The 26,779-nt window shown below is 48.7% G+C and overlaps 1 protein-coding gene across 4 annotated transcripts in view; it reads left to right on the forward strand.

The window, feature by feature from the left end:
* Positions 1-26,779, forward strand: part of VDAC1 (voltage dependent anion channel 1) — a 102,580-nt gene that overhangs the window by 68,555 nt on the left and 7,246 nt on the right. Inside the window, exons 1-6 of one of the 4 annotated variants that reach the window (XM_037509331.2) lie at positions 5,830-5,850; positions 16,711-16,783; positions 17,290-17,339; positions 18,004-18,156; positions 18,260-18,312; positions 25,706-25,933. In XM_037509331.2, coding sequence (XP_037365228.1) covers positions 16,717-16,783; positions 17,290-17,339; positions 18,004-18,156; positions 18,260-18,312; positions 25,706-25,933 — 551 coding nt within the window. In that variant the 5' untranslated portion in view covers positions 5,830-5,850; positions 16,711-16,716. Of the gene's footprint in view, positions 1-5,829; positions 5,851-6,009; positions 6,075-10,955; positions 10,974-16,710; positions 16,784-17,289; positions 17,340-18,003; positions 18,157-18,259; positions 18,313-25,705; positions 25,934-26,779 lie in introns of those variants that run through there. The other 3 variants (XM_037509330.1, XM_054694400.1, XM_054694399.1) reach the window with 3 other exon arrangements.

Genomic DNA, 26,779 nt, shown 5'->3' on the forward strand with positions numbered 1-26,779 from the left:
AGAGGTTGCGTGCGGACAGCTTCACAGTGTGGCGCTCAACCGCCTGTGCCACCAGGGAGGCCTAACCTTGCAATTTCTTATGGATTGCATGTTTATGTCCTCCCGCCACCCATTTGGAATGTTGAATGTCACCCTAGCCCCCAAAGAGGTGGGGCGTTTGGGAGGTAATTAGGGTTAGATTAGGTCATGAGGGTGGGGCCTTTTTGATGGGATTGGTGCCCTTATAAAAAAAGGAGGAGACAAAGGATTTTTTTTCTCTCCCTGGGCACACCAAGGGAGGCCAGGGCCAGGGCCTCTGAACTCAGAAATCCAACTTTCAGGACTGTGACAAATTAGTGTGTGCTGTGTAAGCGTCCCAGGCTCTGGTATTGTGTTCCAGCAGCCTGAGCTGGCTGAGGCCCCGTGCTAGGACGTCATTGGTAGTGTTGTCTTCCAGAGGTTTGTGGATAAGCTTTTTATTGTTGTTGTTTCATACTATTAGATTTAATGGCTTAAAACAATTTAAATTTGTTGTTTTACAGTTCTGAAGGTCAGAGGTCTAAAATTAGTCTCACTGGGGCTAAAAGTAAGGTGTTCTTCTGGAGGCTGCCAGGGAAGACTGTTGTTTCCTTGCCTTTCCCAGTGTCAGGAGGCTGCCTGGTCATTTGGCTTCTCGCCTCTTCTTCCATCTTGACAGTGTAGCAGCTTCTAACTCTCTGACCTCTGCTTTTGTCGTTACATCACTTTCACTCTTTTGTCTTCCTTTCCCAATGACTCTTGTGATTACGTTAGGGCCCCCTAGATAATCTAAGATAATCAATTTATCCAACACAAGAGCCAGATAATCATATCTGTCAAGTTCATTTTGACATGTAGGTAACCAGTTAAGAGGAGCTGGTGATTAGGATGTGGACATCTTTTTTCTTTTTTTTTTTTTTAATTAATTAATTTATTTATACAAGCACTGGGTACAGTCAGAAGTGCGGGAGGATGAGAGAATTCACCAGAGCCAGAGCGGGGAGCAGAGCAGGCAGAAGGACCGAAGTACACTGCTGAGGGGAGCAGCGGGCGGCAGGAGAGGTCTGCGCGCCATGTGGGACCCTCACGTGGTAGCCGGGGATCGAACCGGTGCTGCAGAGGCTGCAGGCAGCTTCGCAACCCATCGCTCAACCACTGCGCCACCAAGGAGGCCCGGATGTGGACATCTTTTTGGGAGCGGCACATTAGTCTGTCTACCGTAGTTTGTTTATGCAGGTTTTTTAAAAAGATTTATTTTTAGTTACTTATGCATACAAGAACTGGGGTATAGGCCAGAAGTGCAGGGGGTGAGAGCATTCATCAGACATAGAGTGGGGAGCAGAACAGGTGATCTACTGAAATACACTGCTGAGGGGAGCAGCAGGCAAGAAGGAGATCTGCTGTGCCATTTGGTTTAGCTCCCTGGACAGGAATCGAATTCATAATGCAGTGGCTGGTGATAGCTTTATAATGCTGAGCCTTTAACCCCTGTGCCACCAGGGAGTTCCTGTCTTTGCAGTTTTTAATGTTGCGGTTCCATTTATACTGAATATATGACTGCCTTCGATTAGCATTGTAAGAGAAATATTTCCCCACAGGAAGTTTGGTAACCTCCTTTTCTCAAGGCGGTAAATGCTCCATGTGCTTCAATTTGCCCAAGCTGGAAATCAGGTTGGATGCCACTAGCATATTTCCAGAAACAGGTCAAAGGGAGTAGAATAACTTTATGAATTTTATTACATATGGCCTAATTGCTTTCCAGAAGGACTATGAGTTTATACAACCTCTCCCAATCAACCTCATTTGGCTTTCTTTTCTTTTTAAGATTTATTTATTTATGCATACAAGAGCTGGGGTGCAGGCCAGAGATCCAGGGGTGGGGTGTGGGGGTGGGTGAGAGGATTCACCAGAGACAGAGTGGGGAGCAGACAGGCAGATCTACTGAAATACACTGCTGAGGAGGGCATTGGGCGAGACAGGAGAGGTCTGCTGCACTATGTGGGCAGCTCCCTGGCTGGTATGGAACTTGTGCTGCAGTGGCTGTGGATAGCTTCATAGTGCTGCGTCTAAACACCTTGCACCACCAGGGAGGCCCGTCATTTGGCTTTCTTAAAAATAACAAAGTTCTCACTTTTTATAATAAAGGTAATATATAATTATTAAAGAATATTTGGGAACTAAAGAATAAAAAAGGGGGGGGAATCATTCATTGTCCCACTAATTGAAATACAACTTTCACTAATACACAATTTATTTCTTTGTAGTATTTCTGTCTCTGTATTAAAAACAACAACAACAATGTGGATATATTAGAATTTCTTGGAACTATCTTGGATCTAGGACACCTCACGTATTTTTGCTATGTAAGAGAACATTTTTGTTGTGCTTTTCATGGGATGGTTTCCATCCTGTTTCTCAACTGATTACTGCTGTCCATGTCACTCAGAACATTGAAGCCTGGCCAGGCCCATCCCTGCAGGAGAGTGCCAGGCACAATATGGGGAGTCTGGCCTGAGGGTTATGGCCACAAATCCTGACTCCTAGCTTCTCCTACCCAGACTCTGTTCTGAAAAGTGGTTACATAGGCTAGACTTTCAAATAATTCAGTTTTACAATCCCATTCATTGATATAGACAGAATATTTTTTCTTTTTCCTTTTTTAAAGATTTATTTTATTTATGCAAGAGCTGGGGTACAGGCCAGAGGTGCGGGAGGGTGAGAGGATTCACCAGAGACAGAGTGGGGAACAGAAAAGGCAGATGGACCAAAGACACTGCTGAGGGGAGCAGCGGGCAAGACAGGAGAGGTCTGCCGTGCCATGTGGGCATCTCCCTGGCCAGCTGGGAATCAAACCAGCGCTGCAGAGGCTGTGGACAGCTTCATAGTGCTGCACTCAAACCGCTGCGCCACCGGGAAGGCCCGGCAGAATATTTTTTCTTGAAAAATTTATTTGTATAGGGCCTCCCCGATGGCGCAGCGGTTGAGCGCTGGGTTGTGAGGCTGCCCGCGGTCTCAGCGCTGCCGGTTCGATCCCCGGCTGCTCTCCGGCCACCGGAGGAGGATCCCGCATGGCGCGCGCGCGGACCTCTCCTGCCGCCCGCTGCTCCCCTCAGCAGTGTACTTCGGTCCTTCTGCCTGCTCTGCTCCCTGCTCTGGCTCTGGTGAATTCTCTCACCCTCCCGCACTTCTGACTGTACCCAGTCCTTGTATAAATAAATAAATAAATAAATCTTAAAAAAAAAAAAAATTATTTGTATAAACTACCGCTTCCATTTCTACCTCCATGGAGGTCATCTTCAAGTTCTGGTTACTTGGCAAAGGCAACATTAAGAAATCATATTGAGGTATGGGGACATCTAACTCTGAAAAGAGAAGGGCAGGAAGTGTTTCTAAACAGGTTCTTAGGAAGGTGATTGGCTGTTTTCTGTCTTGGTAAATATCTACAGTAGAAACCCTATAACTCAAAGTTAGTTATAAGAAAGAACTTGTCCCCAAATGAAACATCCTAACATGTCATCCATTTCAGTATCAAAAATGAAAGAAAAAACTCATCTTTCCTGGATGTTGTATACTGTGAAGGGAGGAGGGGACAGAGTTAGGATCTGGAAGAAAACTCCAAGCTGAACTAGGCAAAAGGGAATATAACTGCCCAGACAGCTGGAAAGCACAAAGTTGGCTGAGGCATGGCTGGGTCCCCAGGGGCTGGTCTCTGAGTTTCTGTTGTGGTTGGCTTCATTTTTATGTGTGAAGCTTGGGTCAGATGTCCCAGGTTCCCCTTTCACTCCAGTACCAGCAAGTGTGACCAAGTCTGAGTGGTCTCTTTCTGCAGCTAGAGGAGTGCAGTGCTCAGTGGTCAGACTGAGTGCCCAGAACAGCCCTGAACTCAGGGATGGTGTCAGCTCCTTTAAAGTTTATAGACCAAGCCAAGGTCATTTCCCTCAATATCCCCCCCCCCAAGAAAAACTGTTAGTCCTGACCTGGGTTTCTTGGCTCAAAATCACAAGAGGGGAATTGATTGACCATCCCCAGCCCATTTGGTTGTGGCAGAGTGGAGGTGGGGCTGGGAGCTGGAGTGACCACCTGCCTTTGCCTGTTTACTGCTGAGTACTTACTTGTTATGTGTTCTGTTTTAAACTCTACAGTTGAAGCTGAGAGGTTAGGCCAGTTGCCCAGGGTCACACATTCAGTGTAAGACTCAAAGGGTGCTCAGGTGATTTATCTGAGGCAGCACTTAGGGGACCCCAGAAGGGATCCAGAGCAGGAGGGGCATGGAGAACCCTTTCTAGGTTGAGGATCCTAAAAGGAAGCAAGGTGGAGGGAAGGGTGCATCTTGGACATTTGGCCCAATCCAAATGTCTGGGCTTCCCTGGCCCAGGGCCTGGCATCCTGTGAAGTTTGTGCTTTTCATGGGAAGTTTCTAGAGCCACCTGATCCCACCCTGCCTCCCTGGGTTCCATTCTCTCAAACTAGAGCTACTCTGGCACTCTCTGGGTGTGATCTGGGCATTTGCATGCAGGGTGTGGATGGGCAGACTGGGAAGACATGGCTCAACTCTTGGGCATGGGGAGAGTTCTGGCATTTTTCCTCCACTCTCTTCAGTCTCAAGTCGGTGCTCGGGGCCCACATTTTCAATCAGACCTGAGCCCCCTGTGGGCACCCTGTTCACATCCTCACTCCCCCTTACAAGCTCCCTTCTTCAACACCTGCCTGTGCTGGAATACCAGCTGCCATTTTCCCATTTAAGCTACCGCCTCCTTCCAGCAGCCTGTCTTGATTGCCTCCACACGCCGCAGTTTCAGTTTGTGCCCCAGCTGGTTGTGAGCCATAGTCCCGATTTTGCAGTTCACAACTTCCTCCACAGGGCCAAGCCACCTCTAGAGGAGAGCTGTCGGTTAAAGGCGAAGAGAGTGCATTACCTTCATTCATCCAGGAATTCATTATTCCTGCAAGTCCGCTTGGGGTGGGCTCCCCGGAGTCCCTCACTAGTGAAGGAAACCCGCGCTTAGAGGCTTCGTCTTCAGCGGAGACAGCGACCGCTCACTCCACGCGCTGTAACCAGATCCCAGGGAGAGGCGGCACCGGCTGTGCTGGGGTCCCCAGAGGCGCGGGCGGTGGGCGGGCACTCAGTGAGACCCAGCAAGGGACATTCTTGCAGAACATAATTTGCTTTTTTCACTTCTCAAAGACTCTGAAAATGGCTACTACCAGCTCCGATACAGAGAAAACCTGTCACCTAATTTGGAGCGTGGACTCAGCGCACCCGGGAGTTTCCTGGGCGCTTTGCCCCGGGCCACTGCAGGGTTCTCCCAGCCTGGCGCAGCGTGCGGAAGGGTCAGAGGCGCCGGAAACACTGAGCCGGGTGTCGGGGAGCAACAGTTGTGGCTGTTATTCTGTATCCGCGCCGCCTCCGGCGCCCAGTTCCCCAGCCAGGCCGAGAATTGTTCCAGGGGCTCCGAGCTCTACTAAACACCCCGCGTGGGCTGTGCTGGGCCAGACCCGAGCCATCTATCCCAGCCAGGGTAGGCCTGGCCAAGCGCCCCCCGCCGATCACCTCCAGGGGGCTGGCGGGTGAAGCTCCCCAGCTCCCAGGCCAAGCAGGAGGCGCAGAAACCCAGAGCGTCCTGTTTACGCAGGGGACCCCCGGGCCACCGCTCCGCTACCGGAAAGCTCCCCCTCCCCGAATGCTTCGGCGGGGCGGGAGGTTCCAGCGCCGCGCGTGTCCCCGCGCACGCACACATGGCGCGCACTCCGCCCCGCGCCGCCCCGCGCCCGGGCGCACGCAGGCGCTCCCACGTGCCCGCACTCGCCGGGGGGACACCCGCGTCCGCAGCGGGCACTGAGGAGCACAGCAAGGTAGGCGCGCCGCACGCAGCAGGAAGCAGACCCCGGCCGCGGCCCGGGCGGTGTCCGTCCGGGGAGGGCCTTGGGGCGGAGCTCGCCGGGCGGGGCGCGCAGGGTCGGGGCGGGTCCGCGCCGCCGCCGTCCGCGCCGCCCCGCCCTCGGCCCCGCCGCTCGCTCGGTTCCTCCGGCTGCAGCCCCCGCCGTTGCTGCCCTGAGCCCGCCGCCGCGCCCGTGAGGTAGGCGCCGGGGAAGGGGCCCGGGCTTCTGCGCCCTAGCCGCGCGCCGGGCCCCTGGGGAGTTGAGGGGGAGGAGATGAGGGGAGGAGCGGACGGGGGCGAGGAGCCCGGGGCCCGGCCCCGGGGAGGGAGCGGGAGTGCGGGCCTGGCTGGTCAGCGGCTGGCGGAGCAGGCCGCGCGCGCGGACGCGGAGCGGGCCGGGGCGGGGAGCTGGAGGCCGGACATCCGGACGCGCCTGCGGCTGGGGGCGAGAACCCCTGGGACATGCGGGCGGAAGGGCAGCGGCAGCCGCGTGGAGGCCCGGCCGGCAGCGGCTCTAGGTGACCTTCCCCGGGGGCGCCCTCTGGCCCACGATCCAGCCAATGCGGGTCGGGCTGGGACCCGCCCGCCACCCACGCCTGCCGGACCGGGCCTGCGTACCTGTGCGGACCCCGCTGGGACCGATCTAGTGAGCTCGTGAGACGATCGTGTCCCGGCGCCCCCAGCCTCGTGCGTCCTGTCGGGCCTGTCGGGCTCATGCATGTTCGCGCGTGCCTTCCTAGGCGAAACGCGAGCAGAGCACACACTTAGGCCTCAGGGGCCTGCACTCGCTCCTGGGCAGGAGGTTAGACCTTGGAAAAGGTGGCCCCAGGGGACCGGTGTGGAGGCCTCCTTGGCCTTTGGAGGAATTCCTGATTCTGTTGTTCATTCATTCACCTGGGCGGAGGTGCATTCAGGAAACTGGTTCATAGCCCTCTGGATTTGAGGCCTGTAGCCCTAGTGACTTGCCCAAGGTCACAGAGTTGGGAAGATCCCGCGCCTCAGTTTCCTCATCTGTAGAATGGGAGCAGTTAAAGCTCTTCCTTCCTTTAAACATTATTATTAAGCATTTGTGTGTCACACACTGAGTCACTTTCAGGATGATTTATGAAAAACCCTTTAAATTTACAAACAGGGGAAGGCAGTCAGGCTGGGGCAGGAAGTTTGAATGAACGTGCAGACCTGAGTTAATGAGGCTAGGCCTGTTCCATCTGAGGCCCATACCCTGAACCAGCCTCTCTTGTCCAGAGGAGACAGGGAAATGGACTCCTGCTTGTCCAGTGTGCCACTGGCAAGGCCAGGGCAGACTGCCCAGGACCTGTCTTCTTTCTCTCCACCCAGTTCTGAACTGAATTCCTACAGGGTCAGGCTTAAGCCCCATGCAGCTTTCTTTCCAGTGCCTGGGGTAGTGCCACCTGGCACACAGTAGGTGTCTGAGAAGGGTCTGTAGTGGTGACTGCACTCTTGCTTTTTATGTAAGGGTCACTCACCCTTATTGACAGAAGGATGGTTTTATCTTTCCAGCATGTGGCTTATACTAGGTGCTCATTGAGTATTTGGGGATTAATGAGTGGGTGTTTGTAGTGACTGCAGGCTCACACCATAGTCCTTTGATCCTGGACATTCCTTTGAGGGACACACAATGTGCTCACTTCCAGAAAATAACTTTGCTTAGCAGGGAGTCACAAATACTTAAGCAGCTGCAGTGGTATATACAGCCCTAGAGCAGTGAGAAGCCAAAACGGTTCCATCGCTTTCCAAGTCCTATGGGGAACTTGTTGAACTGGTGTTTCTGGGCTTGAGGGCAGGGCGACATGGGAAATGGGTTTCTCCTAAAGACCTTGGGCTTGCTGCCTCTCCCCTCTGTCATGGTGGGTTGATAACTTCTGGTAGAACTGTCCTGAATAAAGCAAGTGCTTGACTCTGGGGAGGGAGCTGCTCTCAGGTGATTCCTGAGCTTTCTGCTGTTCTATAGGCTACAGCAGGGGCAGTTTGTGGACATAGACCCAGGGACTGGAAGAGATAGATGCCTGGGGTTCTGGTCCTGCCATGCACTAGGTATGTGCGTAATGACCTCCCAGTTGGTGTTAATAAAGGGTGTTCATTTCTGCCCTCCCTGGAATAATACTCCTGAGGCAGTGGAGCCCACCTTGCTCTGGGTGGAAGTTCCCATGGTGTGCTATCTTTGGTAGTAATGAAGAGAAATGTGTGTGGCTGCCCCTTGTGGTGCTCAGAGGGTCTGAGGCCTTGGGTTCCCCACGGACTGCTGTGATAGCTGTTGAGGAAAGGAGATGACTGGGCTCCTCAGCTGGGCCTCAGCACATTTCTCCATTATTCAGTGTGGTGAGGGTGAGTAGAAAGTTAAGCCCTTTACCCAAAACTGTGCTGGGAAGGCAAATTGAGCTCATAGTCCAGCTCTAACATGAATCAGACGGTCTAGTACAGTTCGAGTCACTTTTTTGTGCCTCAGTTTCTTCACTATAAAAGTGTCACCTTTACAGTCATTCTTTATTGAGGGCCTGCTCAGGACCATCCTGGGGTCCTCATATATATTCTGCGACATTGAGTCCACAAGCCCAGGAGGACTGAACACAGAGAGGTGAGGTAACCACCCGAGGGTCACACAGCTCATTAGGACTGAAGCTGAGATTCAGGGCGTGGTGTGGCCAGTTCCAGTGCTAGGACTCACTCTGCAGTTGCTGTTCTACAGGACTATTCCGTGGCGCTAAGGGATATGAATGCCTTTTGAAGAATAGAAATCGCTGTCAAGACCCCTGGAAGTGCTAGACTTTCACACTGCTGGGGGACTGAGTGTGGGTTTGCTGTCAGTGGATAGCAGTCGGGGGAGTCACCCTTCTTTGTGGCAAGGACAGCAGCACTGGGTGTCTGTCAGTTTTCCCTGGGATGAGGTGGGAGTCATTCTTGCAGGACTGGCCAGTGATCAGCTAAACAATAGCTCGTTATGGTTGGGGAAGACTCTGGATCCCGTGGCTCAGGGTGACCTTTGGCAGCCTGCACAGCAGCCATCTTTATTATAAACATATGCAGTGAAAGCCTGTAGTGAAAGATTAGTGGTGCTTGCTGCATGCTTAAGGGGTACCAGCCACTCTACTAAATGCTTCAGATTAACCATCTCATTTAATCTTCACAAATGACACTGAACCTGGTACTCTCACCTTGTGTTAGAGCTGAAGAAAAATGAGGTGCGGCTAGGTTGTGACTTGCCCCGGGTCACACATCTAAGAAAGTGGTGGTGTAGGATTGGAACTCAGTTGTGCTTGGCTCCCGACTCTGCCTGCTCACACGCTGTATTTTCACCCCACTGGCTTAAACCTGGCAGTGAGTCTCAAGGGGAGTTGAGGTGCCTGAGGTCAGACAGGAGCCCTGGGTGCACCTTGGCCTGCTGCCCACCAGCCCAGGCCTTCTTTCCTTGGTGGGTGGGTGGATGGGTCGCCCCCATGTCATGCTGGTTTAAAAGTCCCGGGATATTTTAAAATAGAATCAAGGCCTGGGAAGCCCAGCTGCCCCAGTGTGAGACTGCCGTGGATGGGCTGGGGAGGACAGCTGCACTGGGAACAGAGGCCTGCCGCCAGAGCACAGGGTATTGGCTTCCCCAGCATCCTGGAGACCAAGCCAGGCTTTCTAGACTGCCTCTTCCTGGTGAGAAAGTGTGGGGTTTGGATGCTCCTGATGGTCCTGGCCCCCACCTATTGGCTTTCAAACTTGGGCCAGCCTCTTGCTGGGAAATTTGTTTTTCCTGGTCCCCAGAGTTCGGGGGAGGTGGTTTTGCTCTAATCCCTCCCTGGTCCCATGTCCCTTCCATTGGCTGGCCCAGTTCTGCCCTGAAAACCACCTAGAATGGTAGAGAAATGGCAGAGCCAATGCTTTCCTACAATTCTCCCTTCTTTCTGGGAGTGCCAGATGGGGACGGCAATGGTTGTAGTGATGAAGGCCATGTTGGGCGGGGTCCTTGTAAGAGTCAGGTGCACTCTCACACAGGGTAATCAGAGAGTAACGAAGGGGTTATTAGTGAAGGTGTGGACCAGGGGTAGGGCACCAGGCAATGGGGTGTGGCCCCCAGTGGGTGAGGGGACAGTTGGAACTGGGAGAGAGCTGGAGCTTGGGAGGGAGGGGTCCCTTAGCAGGAATTGTGGCCTGGGATAGTCACTGCTCCCCTGAGGCCCATCAAGGAGGGACCTTGAAAGGTGAGCACCCCAACTTCACTCTCCCCTACATCCCCATCTTCTGCTGGTGCCTCTCATTGGCCAAACCCAACTGGAAGTCTTTGATAAGAGTCCATAATGACCAGCTTTTGGAGCACAGAGCAAGATGGAGGACAGTGTCGCTGGAGGGGCCAGCACAGAGTATCTAGAATCATGGATTGTGGTTATCACTCTTATTAACTTGGTGTTCCTGTGTGCCAGGCCATCCTACCCATCTGCCTATTTAACTTCCTTGCAAAGTTGCAACAACTCTGCTAGATTGAGAGCCTGAGAGTGGGCGTGGTAAGGGACTCATCCAGAGTCACAGAGCTCTGAAAGGCTAGAGCTGCCCGGACCCCTGCCAGGCTTGTTGTTTCTTCCAGTTGTCACTGTCACTATGTGCTGCCACTAGAGCGGCTGGGAAGTGCCGTGGCAGTGCAGGCCTTGGTCGTTAGGTCCTGGCCTGAACATGGCCTTGCCCTTAAAGGTGTTGCCTGTCAATTCACCAGGTGTAACCTGTGTTCAGAGGACTTTTCCTCTCAGCTGTTCCTGACTGACTCAGCTGTTCCATAGCCACCCAGCTCCCTGTGTCAACCCGTGCGGTGGTCGTTGGCTCTCTGGAGGCACGAGGCTCCCCTGCCTGGATTGTTCTGAGGAAGCCTGTGCAGAGAAAAGAATGGGCTTTAAGGTGGCGGTTCTGCCCACTCTTTTCAGTGGCATCTGAGGGCTACCCTGTCTGCTAGGCAGCGAAAGGCTGAGTGGCTGGGAAGGTGACTTTTGAACTAGTCCATCAGGTGATGTTCACACACCCTCAAGTTAGGAAACTGCCCTGCTCCTGCCACGGGGTGGCCAAACCACAGGTGCCCCCCTCACAGACCTTACCTGTTCACTCTGCCGTGTAAGTATATGTTGCCTCTGTCCTTGGGGGCATTTTCTTTTCTTTCTTTCTTTTTTTCTTTTTGGTGAGACCCTCGCTAGTGGCTGGGGAATGAACCGGCGCTGCAGAGGCTGTGGGCAGCCTCGCAACGCAGCGCTCAACCGCTGCGCCACCAGGGGAGGCCCAGGGGCATTTTCTCTTGGCATCTCTGCTACAGCAGTCTGGAATGCCTCACAGCTGCTGGACTTTTATGTGTTCTGTCCTTAAAAGGATAATCAGTATACACGAACTTAAATAATGATATAGTATTAAAAAATGAAGATCACATCTGAACTCCACCCTTTGCCCAGACCCCCTTCCTTTCCAGAAGGAGTTCCAAGACAGGTGCGTGAGCATAGGAGGATGTGTGTATGAAAGGGCTTTCATTACATGGAATTACAAATGTTCTGTGACCTGCTTTCTCATTTAACTGCATCATAGTTTTTTCTATGCCACCATGTACAAAACCACCTCATTCTTTTTGATTATCACCAGATTTTTAGTTTGCAAGTACCTTCATTTTTATGCCTCTATTTTCCTATTGATGGACCTTTACATTGCTTCTGGGTTTTGTGTTGCAAATGATGCTGTAGTGAGCATCCTTGTGGACATATCTTTGGGTGTCCTGGGTCCTGCTGTGAGGTGGGTTCTGAGCAATGGAGTTGTCACCAAGGTTAAAGCCCACTGAACCCCTGCCCAGCAGATGCCCAGAGGGGTTGGGCTGTGGTACTCCCACTTGGTACGGTTTTCCACATCAACTGGAGTATTGTCATTTGCATTTTCCCATTCTCGTTGAATGAGACAGTCACTAAGGTGGTTCCCTTGAAGCCCTGATAGACTAAGGTTCACTCTTGGATTTAAGGTTAGAAGTGGCAGTACTTGCTTCTGATTGGACTTGGCCTTTGGCCTGAACCTGAGTTCAACTTTCCTTAGAGAGTGTGGTGTGTGGGGGGTGGGGAATGCTAGTTATGGGTTTCCCTACCCCCTACCCTGGTGCTGCGCAGCTTCCTTCCTTACAGAGGGAGCTCCTATTTCCTGCTTACATTGTCTTTTACTTAGTTGCTATTATCAGATACTAAGTTTCTACTTTCCCTCCTATTATAAAAATACTTTCATGCTCATTGCCCATTTAGTCATGAAACAGATATTTACATTTTTTATTGAGGTAACATTGGTTTACAGTGTATGTCTCAGAGGTAAAGGATCATACCTCCTCAGATGTATGGCACACACCATGCCCCCGGCTAAGGCACTGTGGCCCATGGGGAGCCCTCCGAACCTTGCGCTCCACTCTCCACCCTGGTAGCCTCAGTTCTACAGTAACAGATGTTTATATAAAATACCTGCTATGTGCAGGGCCTTGGCATTCTTGTGTCAGCTTTTCCTATATTTTGGGTAGATTTATGTGTGACAGGATCTGGGATGTTTTGATTTTGAGGGTGTGATGGGGGCTGTGTGTCTGTGGGAGTGGTGGGGGCCATCGAGAAGAGCAGCTGTCACTGCCATGCTGCTGCTGAGTCAAGGAGGGTATGTCCCATCAGGACGGGGTTTATGTAAGTGTTACGCAGGCCGTGCTGGGCGATATATTATCTCCCCTCTGAGCTTTCAGTATGGACTGGATTTTCATTCCTCAGCTGGCCTTGGGGCTTGCATAATCTGCTCAAGGTCAGTCAGGGGATGGTTGGGTAGGTAGCTGGCAGGCAGTGGAGGGGAACCAGGGACTCTTGTCTCCTGGTGTGATTTATTGCTCTTTCTCAAAGTCATCAGTGGCTGTAGGCAGCTCTGCTCAGGCTGTCCCTGCCCACCCTCACTTTCCACGTAGCCATGGGAATGACACTCCCAGGCTTTGCCTTGCAGTCAGCACCCAAGCACACACCTGCACTCCTCTCCGTTCCAGGTAAGTTTCTGATTTCCATCAGTCAGGGCTGGCTGCCTGGCCCAAGGCAGAGTGTGCTGCGCCTCTAGAGGTAGGGCAGTGGGTGGCTGCTGTAGGCTGGTGAGTGCTTTGGAGCAGATCCCAGTGGAGGGAGGGACAAGGCCCAGGGTTCAGCCTACAGGTTGGCCAGGCACAGTGTGTTAAAGTGAGAAGCATCACACTTTCTTCCCTTCAGCCCTGGCCTGAGAAAACACGATTGGAAGTCACTGTTTCTACAATAAATTTTTTTTTTTTTGATGCAGGTGCTGAGAACTGCACAAAGAGGGGCATTTTCTGTTTGAAGTTGCAACAAAGCTTAGCTTCTAGGAAAGGCTCAGCTATAACAAGTCTTTCCTCTGTCCTGTCAGAAAGTGCAGCAGGGACAGGATGGGGAAAGAGGCAGATGGCGCAAAAGCTGTAATTGCAGGCACTAGGGGCCTTTCTTTAGTGAAGGGGAGCGACCATCTTGCCCTCCTTGGTGGGTGTTACCCCAGACTCAGGAGTGGCTTTGGTTCCTGGCTGCCTCTTCACTGCCAGCTGCCAGTCAGGAGCCACAGGGAGAGCCCAGCCTTATCTGTGCTTCCACTGCCACCTTAATTCCCTTTCCTGCAGGTAATCTCCTTAGCGACCTAGTGCTTTACTTAGTGACCAAGTGCTTAGGTTGGCTGTGGGAGGAGTGTTTTTTTTTTTTTTTTTTTTTAAAGATTTATTTATTTATTTATACATGCACTGGGTACAGTCAGAAGCATGGGAGGGTGAGAGAATTCACCAGAGCCAGAGCGGGGAGCAGAGAAGGCAGAAGGACCGAAGTACACTGCTGAGGGGAGCAGCGGGCGGCAGGAGCGGTCTGCGCGCCATGTGGGACCCTCCTCCGGTGGCCGGGGAGCAGCCAGGGATCGAACCGGCGCTGCAGAGGCTGCGGGCAGCTTCGCAACCCAGCGCTCAACCGCTACGCCACCGGGGAGGCCCTGGGAGGAGTGTTTTTTCATAGGTAGCTTTACTTCTTCGGATCTGGGGATTTGTGATGAGGGAGGATGTTTGGGGAACACTAAATGATGAGTATTTTGCCTCCTCCTCCCACCAAGGATGGATCAGTCCACATGTTTGGGCTGCTTTTGCCTTGGTGAAGTGGGGTCTGGAGTCAGGGAAGGTAGCTGGGGAGTCCTGGCCCCTGAAGCATAGGCTGACCAGATAAAGTGCTACAGGGCTGCCCCCCCCATTCCCCCGGGGGTTCAGTTTGTGTCCAGGCAGGGAGGGTGCAATCCTGCAGAGGGTGCTTGGTCAACTGATACCTGTTAGTTCTGGAAGGTGGAAAATGTCCTGGCCCTTTGCTGAGGTGTTCACCTGCACATTTCCTTGGGGCTAGTCCCTGAGCCGTCCACCCAGGGTTTCATTGCTATTCTTGGGAGGGCCGGGTGCATCTGTGGTGGGACGTCTGCTGTCAGGCAGGAGTATTCTGGGGGGTGGGTGTGGGTCCTGGTCTCTGCCTGGGTGGGTGTGCCCACACAATTTGAAGGAAGGAGCAACTCCCCTGACTTGAAGTAAGGGGCAGCCTAAAGGATCTTCCCCATGTTCTTTGTGCCCTGACCCTAATGTGGACCGAGCTGCCCATGGTTCCAGCCTGATCATATGCAAGAAATAACAACAGCAACAAAAATAGGATAGCGTGAACAGGTCCCGGGCAGCGCCGCTCGGCTCTGACGCAGAAGTGAGATGAGACGGAATTAGCAAAACCTCTGAAAGGACCTGGTCCACAGTCTTGTCATTTAAACTTATGAAAGCTTTTAGTTATTTCTTTGACAGTGTATTCATTGGTTCCATGGGCTCCCTGCCGTGTCTTTGAAATTAAGATTTTGGTCAGGAAGGCAATTTCTACATGGTCACATTGCTCCCCTGGGGTCGCTTGGAACACAGCAGGCAGAGGCTTACTTGTGTGAGCACATACATGGGGGACTTCAGACGGGATGTGTGCACATTCAGCCTGGTCATTTAGGTAGTTTCTGGCTAATTGAGAGTAATGACGAGATGGAGAAGATGCAGAAGATGATGCTGTCTCATGGTCCTCCTGAGGGCGCACACGACGAAGGCAGCTCAGGATTAGGGGCTTAATTCTGTGTACTCAAGACTTCGGGTTACTTCCTTCTTTGAACACGGAGAAGCTTCTAAAATACTTGTTTTTTTTTTTTTTTTTAATAGAGGCATGTTTTTATTTATTTTTATTTGTTTGTTTTTTGTTTATACATGCACTGGGTACAGTCAGAAGCACGGGAGGGTGAGAGAATTCACCAGAGCCAGAGCGGGGAGCAGAGCAGGCAGAAGGACCGAAGTACACTCCTGAGGGGAGCAGCAGGCGGCAGGAGAGGTCTGCGCGCCATGTGGGACCCTCCTCTGGTGGCCGGAGAGCAGCCGGGGATCGAACCGGCACCGCAGAGGCCGCAGGCAGCTTCGCAACCCAGCGCTCAACCGCTGCGCCACTGGGGAGGCCCTAAAATACTTGTTGACTGACAGTGATATGGAATAATCCCAATAATCCCTACTTTGACTGTTGGTTTTAAAAATGAAGCCACTTTATGGGCCTTCCCGGTGGTGCAGTGGGTTGAGTGCAGCGCTGTGAGGCTGTCCACAGCCTCTGCAGCGCCACTTTGATTCCTGGCCTGCCAGGGAGAATTCCACATGGCGAGGCAGACCTCTCCTGTCTCACCTGCTGCTCCCCTCAGCAGTGTATCTCGGTCAGTCTGCCTGTTCTGCAAACCACTCTGTCTCTGGTGAATCCTCTCACCCTCTCATGACTCTGGCCTGTACCCCAGCTCTTGTATAAATAAAAATAGATCTTAAAAAAAAATAAAAAAAAAAAATGAAGCCACTTTAGGACTCAGTAATGTTTGAATTAAATTGGCATGGGCAGGGGATGTGGTTGTTTCTCCCACCACATGAAGAGTTGCCCAATTAGTTAAGTCTTAATGTATTTTCTGGGAGGAATAGGATATTTTAAAAGTGGGTTCCCTTTAAGTGCAAACATTTTGTGAAAAGTTTGGTCCATTTTGGCACATAAATTTTTCACTGAATGAATGAAATCAGAAACATATGGAAGATAAACTGCCATGAAAAGCTTTGATTTCTGTTTAGTGCCTTTAGCGTCCTAGCAGACGACATTTTGTAAGAAGATATGTCTTATGGGCAAGGATCCTGCAATCCAGTAAAGTATCTGGCTCATGGGAATGTGTCTTTGACAGTTAATTCATTCAGCAAATATTTATTGACTCCTACTATATTCTGGGCCTGTGCTGGGTCCCGGGCTTGCCAAGGAGAAGAGGTCTAGAGTCAACAACAACTTTGGGTATCACAGCAAAGGAGCCTGAGACAGAAAGGGCTTCTCTCTCCATGCCCGGGAGGAAGGGTCACCCGGAAGTCAGTTCTGTTGATTTTTATTGCTTGTTAATTACATCTGGTCATTTTTGTTGAAGAAAAATAACTTTCATAGGGCCTCCCCAGTGGTGCAGTGGTTGAGCGCTGGGCTGCAAAGCTGCCCGCAGCCTCTGCAGCGCCGGTTTGATCCCCGGCCGCAGGGTGAGGGTCCCACATGGCGCACAGACCTCTCCTGCCGCCCACTGCTCCCCTCAGCAGTGTATTTCGTCAGTCTGTCTTTCTGCTTCCTGCTCTGGCTCTGGTGAATCCTTTCACCCTCCTGCACTTCTGACTGTTCCCAGTGCTTGTATAAATAAATAAATAAATCTTTAAAAAAAAAGAAAAATAATGACTTTCACGATCACCAGTGTATTTATTGTAGTGGTTCTTTTATTGTAGCAGAAGATGGCTGTGCCTCCCACGTACATTGATCTTGGCAAACCCGCCAGGGATGTCTTCACCAAGGGTTATGGTGAGTGTGGTGAGGGCTTGGAGTGGCCTTGCAGCTCACAGCTTCGGAGTGCTCCCACCACAGCTTGAGACCTGGGTCAGTCGACTCTCAGGACATGCACGTCAGTGAAAAGACAAGCTTCCTATGGTCACTAAAGCAGTTTGGGTTGTGTCCCAGAGGGGTGGCTCCTGCACGCCCGCGCAGAGCCAGCATTTTCATTTCCTCTCCTGAGTGAGCAGGAGCACCTCTGTGCGAGCTGCCACATCAGGGCCTTCTAAATTTAGCCAGTCCTCAGCCACCTGCCCACACTGTCAGCCACCTTCTCAGACCCCCCGGGAGCACAGGTGGGGTTTGGATGGGGCCTGTGCCGGTTCTGACTACCACTGTTCCCTGGCAACCGAGCTGCACACCCGGGCAGGCAGCCACCAACATGTAGCCCTCACGGCATGCGGAGCCAGCCATGGGGGAGCAGAGAGGCCGCTCTGCGTTGGTCACTTAACCTATTAACTATTGTTTTCTTTCTTTAGGATTTGGTTTAATCAAGCTTGATTTGAAAACAAAGTCTGAGAATGGACTGGTAAGTTGTCTGACCCACAGGGAGCATGGAGTAGTTATTGAAGATCAATAAGGAGCTGCTGTGTCCTGCTGGCAGACTTCCACGAAGGGGCTTTTTGATCGGGTCATTTTGTGGCTGTTGCTGTCACTGCATACTCTGTGGGGTGGGGGTAAAGGGGAGCCACACTGCTAGGTCCCCAGGTAGCAGCTGTTTATAAACATGAATGTGGGGCAGGTGTCAGGTTTACCTTTCTTTGTGTTCACTGACCTGTGTGTAGTGCCACACAGTTTTAAAAAATATCCTCAGTAATGTCTTTCACATGCCCATGCAGTTACTGTTGGGAGGAAGGTGTTTTGGGGTTGAATTTGTGTCGTGTCAACTTTGGCTCAAGGCTTTTTCTCTGTACCTGGCTGGAGTCAGGATGGAAGGGGAGTGTCTCTCTGCCCAGACTGAAGAGTTACAGAAAGGAAGCCATCCCCTGAGAAAGAATTCCCCGTAAGCTTCCTTTAATTAGCAAACTTTCCTCGAGCCCCATCTGTACTTACATCTTACTGAGTTATGGAGTTAACTGCTGCCCACAGCCAGGTCTCACCTCTTGCATTAAGGAAAGGATGAGCCGTTTAGGGTGGAGGGATGCAAAGTGAAGAGCTGGTGTGTAGCTTGTAACTTTCTCTCTCCTTTAAAGGAATTTACAAGCTCAGGTTCAGCCAACACTGAGACCACCAAAGTGACGGGCAGTCTGGAAACCAAGTACAGATGGACTGAATACGGTCTGACGTTTACAGAGAAATGGAACACTGACAACACACTAGGCACCGAGATCACTGTGGAAGATCAGGTACCGGTGCGAAAAGAAAAACTGCGAAAAGACAGTTTTATTAAATGACATCTGCTGGCCTGCTCAGTGACTAAACCTTTCGGCAAATTTCTTTTTTGTTCAGCTTGCACGTGGACTGAAGCTGACCTTTGATTCATCCTTTTCACCCAACACTGGGTAAGAATTTCATCTGTTTTTGCCCCATGGTCATCTGGCAATATTTTAGAATAGGCTTCTGTGCTCTGTGCTTTTTCTCCTGGCCTCAGCAGTGGAGGCTGCAGGGTTTCTGGTTTAGCAATGTGCCATTTCCCTGGGGTGAGTGAGGCTGCTGGGAGAGTGAGAGGCTGGGTGATAGGCACTGGGCCAGACAGTGCCCAGTGTGAGGGGGCCAGACAGTGTGTTGATTTTCCTCAGCTCCTGGTGCTTTTCTCTTCTGGAACACACTCTTGGTATTTTCCTCTCAGAGCAGTGGGGGAAGGTTGTCTTGCATATTGATGACAAGCTTAAGGGCATGTACTGAATTTTTAAAAAATTATGGTTAAAAATAAATACATATAGGGGGCTCCCTGGTGGCTCAAGGGTTAAGCACAGCACTGTGAAGCTATCCGCAGCTTCTGTGCAGCATGAGTTCGATCCCCTGCACCTCTGGCCTGTACCCCAGTTTTTGTATGCATCAATAAATTTTTTTTTATGTTTAATATATTTTATTAAACATAATATATTTTAATATATTTTATGTAATTCTTATATCATTTTTCATTTTTGCACAATGCATGCATTTTCATTTTGGTTATAGTCCCCATACAATTCCATCCCCCTTATTTTGACCCTAATCCCTCCTCTCTTCCCTCCACCCCCATAGTGTGTCTCTGGTTTACAGTTGCTTGTTGATTTTGATTTTTTCTTTATTATAATTAGTCTTTTTCCTGGTCCCTTATTTAGGTTTTCTAAATTCCTGCTATAAGTAAGACCATCCAGTATTTCTTTTTTTTTTTTTTTAAGATTTAATCATGCATACAAGAACCGGGGTACAGAGACAGAGTGGGGAACAGAACAGATGGACTGACTGAAATACACTGCTGAGGGGAGCAGGAGAGGTCTGCTGTGCCATGTGGGTATGTCCCCGGCAGGCTGGGGGATTGAACTTGTGCTTCAGTGGCTGCGAATAGCTTCATAGGTTGTGTCTTAACCCTTGTGCCACCAGGGAAGCCCCAGACCCCATTCTTTGTTCTATCTCTTTCCTCTTCTTGTTCCCCTTCCAACACATATTTACTAGAGGGAGGATCTGGTGAGGCAGACCCTGTTCTGGGTGCAGAGTGACCACAATAAGTCCCTGGGCAGACAAGGGCTTCTGCCCAAGTTACTGTCTTTTTATAACTTGATTATGGATGATCTGAAGACCTTTGACCAGGAACTGAATTAACTCTTGTTCTCACCTGTGCTGTAGTTTTTCCTGCCAGAGTGGTGCCTTCTTTCTTGTGTACTTCCCCAAGGCAACTTGCTGTGATGGGAGAAGTTAGCCAGGGAGATCCTTTGATGGAACGTGGGCCTGGATGATGTGTCCACATACTTGATTTGCTGCCCTGGGATGGCACACTTTGGAATTTGTAAGGGGTTTCCCATCACCTTTGGGAGGTTTACAGAGATGTTTCCAGGCCCTGCAGTAATATACATAAGGGAAAAGGTTTTTTTGACATTTAATTTCAAATACGTTTATACTTAACATATGAAAATTTTGCACACAGTGTGTGTATCCGTGAGTAATGGTTGCCTTATACACTTAGTCCCCCTTCCTGTTGACATGTTACATAACTACAGTGTAATTATCAGAACCAACAAATTAACATTGATATCGTACTGTTGATTTACCTGTTGTCCTCTTTTTTTTTTTTTTTTAAGATTTATTTATTTGTACAAAAACTGGGGTACAGGCCAGGGGCACGGGAGGGTGAGAGAATTCACCAGAGACAGAGTGGGGAGCAGAACAGGCAGATGACCGAAGACACTGCTGAGGGGCACAGTAGGCAAGGCAGGAGAGGTCTGCCGTGCCATATGGGTATCTCCCTGGCCTTCTGGGAATAGAACCTGCGCTGCAGAGGCTGCGACAGCTTCACAGCGCTGTGCTCAACCCACTGTGCCAATGAGGAGGCCCTTACCTATTGTCCTCTTGATGTCTTCTAGTCCATGATCTACTCTAGTTCAGGATGTGATCCTGCATTTAATGGTCAAGTCTCCTTTGTTTTTTCTATTCTGGAACATAATCATATTTCTTTGCTTTTGTGATCATGATAATTTTAATTAATTAATTAAGGATATGATCCTGCATTTAATGGTCAAGTCTCCTTTGTATTTTCTATTCTGGGACATAATCATCTTTCTTTGCTTTTGTGATCATGATAATTTTAATTAATTAATTAATTTATGAATACAAGAACTGAGGTGTGGGCCAGAGGTGTGGGGAGGCAAGAGGATTCACCAGAAACAGAGTGGGGAGCAGAACAGGCAGACTGACTGAAATGCACTGCTGAGGGGAACAGTGGGTGATTCAGGAGAGGTCTGCTGCGCCATGTGGGTAGCTTCCTGCTCGGGGATCAAACTCATGCTTCAGTGGCTGTGGATAGCTTCATAGGTTGTGTTTTAACCCCTTGCGCCACCAGGGAGGCCCTCCTCCATGTATTTCTTTAATCATTTATTTATAGGAGTATAGATTCATAGGTATTTTATTTTGTGGATTATAATCCACTACTGTAATTTATTTTGTTACTCAAATCATCCCCAGTATGGCATTGGGACAGCCAGTTGGCTCCTGTGTGCTTTGATAAGCCCGTCTTTTTTTTTTTTTGAACATTTTTTCAGAAGATGTACCCAACTTGTCTTCTTGCTTTTCTCCAGTCCTTCCATCAGCCATTTCTCTAAGGAGCTCTGGTTCATTTTATTGAAGAATGGTGCTTAGAAACCAAGAATGTAGTAACAATATGTACACATCAGTATGAGGCATTTGAGGAAAACTTTGATGACTTGATGGGGAATGGAAATGAAAGCTGACTTTCCACAATGACTAATAGGGATAGCCTGGGACACCATCCAGGCTTCTGGAAGGGGCACAGCATAGACCACATCTGTATGAGGCTGCAGACTTCATTCAGGGACCAGCAGCCCTACCGAGTGTCTGTCACAGCTTGTCACCACAAGTCAGTCATGCCTCTCTCAGGTGCTTCTCAAGCTAATTTTTTAGTTTAAAGTATGTTCAACCAACAAGCTCAATAATGTTTGAAAGAGGAACAGCTCCAAATTCATAGATAGCTGCATAGCGGAGATGCCTGAGCCACTGCCCAGCACTGCACATTCTTCTGGGGATCTTGGACCCCTGGCCAGATTCCAGTGCTACCATGTGCAGGGGGTGGGGGCACTGCATGGCTGGTGCACTTGGCCAGTCAGAGGCCCTGCCACAAACATGGCATTTTGTGGTCATTCAGAGTTATTTTTTTTTGTGTGTGGTTCTGAGATGCCCATAGTTTGCGTTTCTCTCCTTGTAAATGTCAGCCTCTGAGCAGCTGTCTTTTTCTCTTTTTAACTATTGTTTTTATTGCGGGAATGTTGGTTTGTAACACTACATGTGATTTAGAGGTATGGGATCACACCCCTTCAGGTGATTGTTACCACACCATACCAGAGCACCCTTAATCCTCCTCCCTAGAGCACTGGGCACTCTCTTTTCATCAGCTACCCACCCAACCTCGTGCCATTTGGATTTGTGGACAAAACTCAGGTTCACCCATCCCCCACCGTCCCAAAGAGCAGGCAGGCCAAGATAGGTTTATTTTGAGTTTTTCTTATAGAGAGATAATTTGGTTGCTACTTCTTCAAAGCATGCCAAAATGCACTCAAGCAACTTGAATGAGAGGAGCAGGCTTCATTGTAACTTGGGAAGGGAGTTGCTTATATTTTCAATCAGAATCTCTACCATTCTTGTCTCAATCAGGTCTTAGAATGTGTAACCTTTACATTTTTTATTATGGAAAAGTTCAAACATTTAAATGAATGCAGGATTCGTTTAAACCCTCATCATGCTCCATCACCCAACTTTAATAATTATCAACCCATGGCCAATCACATTTTGTTTTTATATCCAACACCACTCCCTCCAGCATTCAGATTATTTTGAAGTAAAAAACAGATATCACATAGGTTCATTACTATTTTAGTATATACCTTTAAATCTTACGGTTCCTTTTAAAAAAATGCATAACTACAATATTGTTACCATGTAAAAATGTTATCATAATGTCTTAATATTATCAGATCTCTAGTCTGTTCAAATTAATTTTTTTTTACATATTCAAAATTGTCCATGCAACTTTGCAAAAATTATTTTGCATGGCTCCTAAAGTTTACTCTTAATTTTCAGGTTCTCCTCTTTTTCCTCCCCTTGCAATTTACTTGTTGAACGTAGAGTATTTGTCCTGGAGAATTACATATAGTCTGAATTTTGCTGTTTGTATCTCTGTGGCATCATTTAACTTGTCCCCCACTGTCCACATTTCCTGTGAATTGGTCAGTCTAATCTTCATTGCCTTCAGATTCCAGGTTGCGGGAGGACAGCACTGAATGTAAATTGTACTGTGTGCTTCCGGGGGGGTTCATATGGACCTAGTTTTCTCTTGGTATGTTAGTGTCATTCCATTAGAGGTTACAAATTGATGAAAATTCTACTTTTACCATTCCTTCTGCATTTATTAACTGGGCTGTTTCAATAAAAATTCATCAGCTGTTTGTTACCTTGAGGTATATAGTTTGTATCGGAAAGGTGGAATAAATGTTTGATTTCTATTTAACTGTTTTCAAAATTACAAATTGTGAAGATGATATAAAGATGATGTCTGTAAAGATGATGACAATGAAGGTATTTTTGTGTTATGTATAGACTAAAGTGTGTTTGATAGTTTTCAATTTTGTATTTATGTTATTTTAATGATGCTGGCATTGTCTCCAGAGCTCTGGGAGCCTCTCCTGGTCAGCTCTCGAGTCCTTTCACTCCAGCCTCTGTAGACTTTGATCACTTTGATGCTTCAGGTTCACCTTGTACCTTTCTTGCTCCTACCTATAATCCACCCTTTACCTGAGGAGCACTGGTTCCTAAGAGGAAGGAATGGGATTTAGAGCCCACCACCTGGGCCTGGGGATGAGGCTTTAGTCTCAGTATGGATGAAGCTGGGGCTGACAGGACTGTGCATTTCTTGAGCCTCTGAGTGGATCTGGTTTCGCCTGTGGTTTCTGCTGAGAGTGCAGCTTGCTCTGGGACATGTCCAGTTTGCAGCTGAATGACAGAATCAATCAGCTAAAAATAGTTCGAATTTTATTTGGTAAATATGATCTTGTTCTGTAATATTGACTTTCAGTAAAAGCCATGGTGCTCATATATTTGCAGGTGACACTGCTCACTTGCCCTTCCTGAGGAATGTGAAGTTTTGAGTAATAGGCAAAGGAGGCCTTAAACTGGTTGTATATGCAAATCTGGGATCAGCAGACTATACCTGGGGTCTCGTGAATACTGAATTCAAAGCTATCTTACTGTTGCATCCACTTAGAAGGGCTCTAGTATTTGTTTGTTTACCAAGTGAGCCACAAAATGAGAAGGCAACCTCTTTAACAACTGCTGTTTAGCTAGCTGCCTTTATGACATAAAGCTTTTGTACAGACTTGAAGAGCAGCAGTATTGCATCTGTTTCATAATTTCATGGTGACTCTTACCTAATAGAGTCTGGTGTAGGTCACTGCATTAAGCATAGGGAGAGAGTAGCAAAGGCATTTATGTAATGTTTATTTTTCAAACTTTTCCTGCCCCAGTTCTCACTTCATTATTGTGGCATTTCTTCAAACTGGATTCCCTTGAGAGAGGTTACATCCTACTCACTGTGGCCCAGCAGCTCCTTGTGAGAGTTTTGGGTCCCTGGCTTCCCCCTCTCCCACTTAAACTGGGGCTTTTAGGTGGGAGACACAGGAGGGAAGGGGGCTCAGTGGGTGCTTTGGTGGTGGGTGTGGTGTGTTAACATGCATCTGAAGGCGTGTGAGCCTATGCCCCTTAACCATATAAGCTGTAGTAAACCAATGTAACCTCAATAATAAAAAATAATATAATTTTTAAAAGAACACATAAATGTCCAATGTCAGGTAACAAGGTATTTTCTGAATTCTGACTCTGTTGCTGAATAAATGTGTGAATATAAAAGTTGAAAAAAAATTCTATACTTAATTTTCCTCATTTTAACAATGGAAGATGCAATCCAAGGCCAAAATACTTGTGAAATTTTTGAAGAATTGGTAATGAGGATTCTTTCTTGGTGAGAGGGCATCAGCAGAAATCCTGAAAGAATCTTGAGTCTCTCTGGTGGGGCAGGCGGTTCAGTGCAGGCGGTTCAGTGCAGTGTCCGCCGCCTCTGCAGTGTAGGTTCGATTCCCCACCGGCCAGGGAGATTCCTACATGGCGCAGCAGACCTCTCCTGTCTGGTCTGCTGCTCCCCTCAGTGTATTTCAGTATTTCAGTGTATTTCAGTCAGTCTGCCTGTTCTGCTCCCCACTCTCTCTGGTGAATCCTTTCACCCTTCCGCACATCTGGTCTATACCCCAGTTCTTGTATGTATGAATAAACAAATCTTTTAAAAAAAAAGAATCTAAAGGACTTTTGTTTTGACTATCCAAATTTTAAAAAAGGATATAATAGTGGAATTTGTGACTGTTAGAAATTTTTGTGCCATAGTATATCTTCAAATTTAGTTTAAAAAATTACTTTTTTCACCTGTTTAACTGCAAACCATAAACTTTCAAGGAGGAGAATTTATATAGTTATATCCTTTGTCATATTTTATATGCTAGAAATGAATCAAAGATTTTTTAAAATCAAAAATTATATGAATTTCATTCTGTAATTTAGATTTACATCCTCTGGTTCTTTTTTTAAAGATTTATTTGTGCATACAAGAGCTGGGATACAGGCCAGAGGTGTGGGGGGTGAGAGGATTCACCAGAGAAAGAGTGGGGAACAGAACAGGCAGATCTACTGAAATACATTGCTGAGGGGAGTAGTGGGCAAGACAGGAGAGGTCTGCTGCACCCTGTGGGTCACCTCCCTGGCCGGGGATCAAACTCGTGCTGCAGTGGCTGAGGATAGCTTCATAGTGCTGAGACTTAACCCCTTGCATCACCAGGGATGCCCCCTCTTTCGTTCTTGACATTTGCAGCTGCTTCCTAAATTTCCTAAAATAATTCTCCATACTTGAGTGTGGGACTGAGTGTGTCCAGCAGGGCCCTCATCCAAATGGACTCCTCCTGGTGGCCTTCGCTGCAGCCAGGTGTTGTTCACCATCACCAGGAACATGGCACCTTTGTTGCTTAGATAAAGGAAAGGCTATTGATACTGTGCTGTGGTGGTAGTGCTGTGCTGCCTAATAAAGGCCTTTGGAAAGTTAAAAAAAAATAAAGTGGGATTTTTTTTTTTTTAATTTGCATTCCCTGGCACCTTGTACCAAGGTGAGTTAGCTTCTTATTTTTAATATAACCTCTTTTCCTTCAGGAAAAAAAATGCTAAAATCAAGACAGGGTACAAGCGAGAGCACATCAACCTGGGCTGTGACGTGGACTTTGACATCGCCGGGCCCTCCATCCGGGGCGCCCTGGTGCTGGGCTATGAGGGCTGGCTGGCTGGCTACCAGATGAATTTTGAGACCGCCAAGTCTCGAGTGACCCAGAGCAACTTTGCGGTGGGCTACAAGACCGACGAATTCCAGCTTCACACTAATGTGTAAGTGTATTCCCATGCAGGCCCAGTGTGCACTAGGGTGATTGTTTTGTATGTTTTTTTCCCCTAAGCTCAGTTTTTAATCACCATAAAATGGGTTTGATGGAATCAGATGAGCCAGATGGCTGGCTGGTATTTTCTATTTCCCACCTACCCATTCCCTGAAGTGACATAGGGTCTCTGGAAGCAGTACACGTTGTCACTGGTGTATCCTGTCACTGGTGTACACAGACTGACTGGACAGTTAAAGCAATGCCATGCTTTCTGCCCAGGCCACTGGCTCTTGCCTGCAGCTTTGTCGACTTTGGAGGCTCCTTAGATTTAGTTAACAGGATGGGGTTGAGAGGGTGGGAAGCGCAGCTCCCCTCTTTCCTCACTTGGTGCCTGCGGATCGCTTGCCGTGCTTTAATAAAATGCAGGCATGGGAGACAGGTGAGGGGAAGAGCATCTCAGTTAAACACAGTGTCTTCTGTGTGTGGAGCATTAGAAAGTCAATTAGCTACTGGATAGTATAGTGAAGGGAAGAGAAAATTATAGGTCAGTTTAGAGAGAACCTCTCATTATCAAATTTGAGAACTGAAGTAGAGTGCTGATTTCGGTTAAGGGAAACAAAAAGTTTATCCATTAAAGCCCTGTGGATGAGGAGCCGCAGCTTGCGTAGGGCTTTGCCACATTTTTTTCCTTCCACCAGAGGTCGCTAAAGAAGTGACTTGTTAAACTTAAGAAAATGGTTTTAGTGACATTTAGCCAAATGTCATTCAACACCTAGTGTTTAGTGACATTTCCATTAATACAATTTTTGGAATTTTTATAATGAAATTAATTTTTTGACTCTTTCAAAACTGAAAA

The sequence above is a fragment of the Talpa occidentalis genome, unplaced genomic scaffold (genome assembly GCF_014898055.3).
Source record: "Talpa occidentalis isolate TD23 unplaced genomic scaffold, MPIMG_talOcc4v2.1 talOcc4.13, whole genome shotgun sequence".
Taxonomy (NCBI): domain Eukaryota; kingdom Metazoa; phylum Chordata; class Mammalia; order Eulipotyphla; family Talpidae; genus Talpa; species Talpa occidentalis.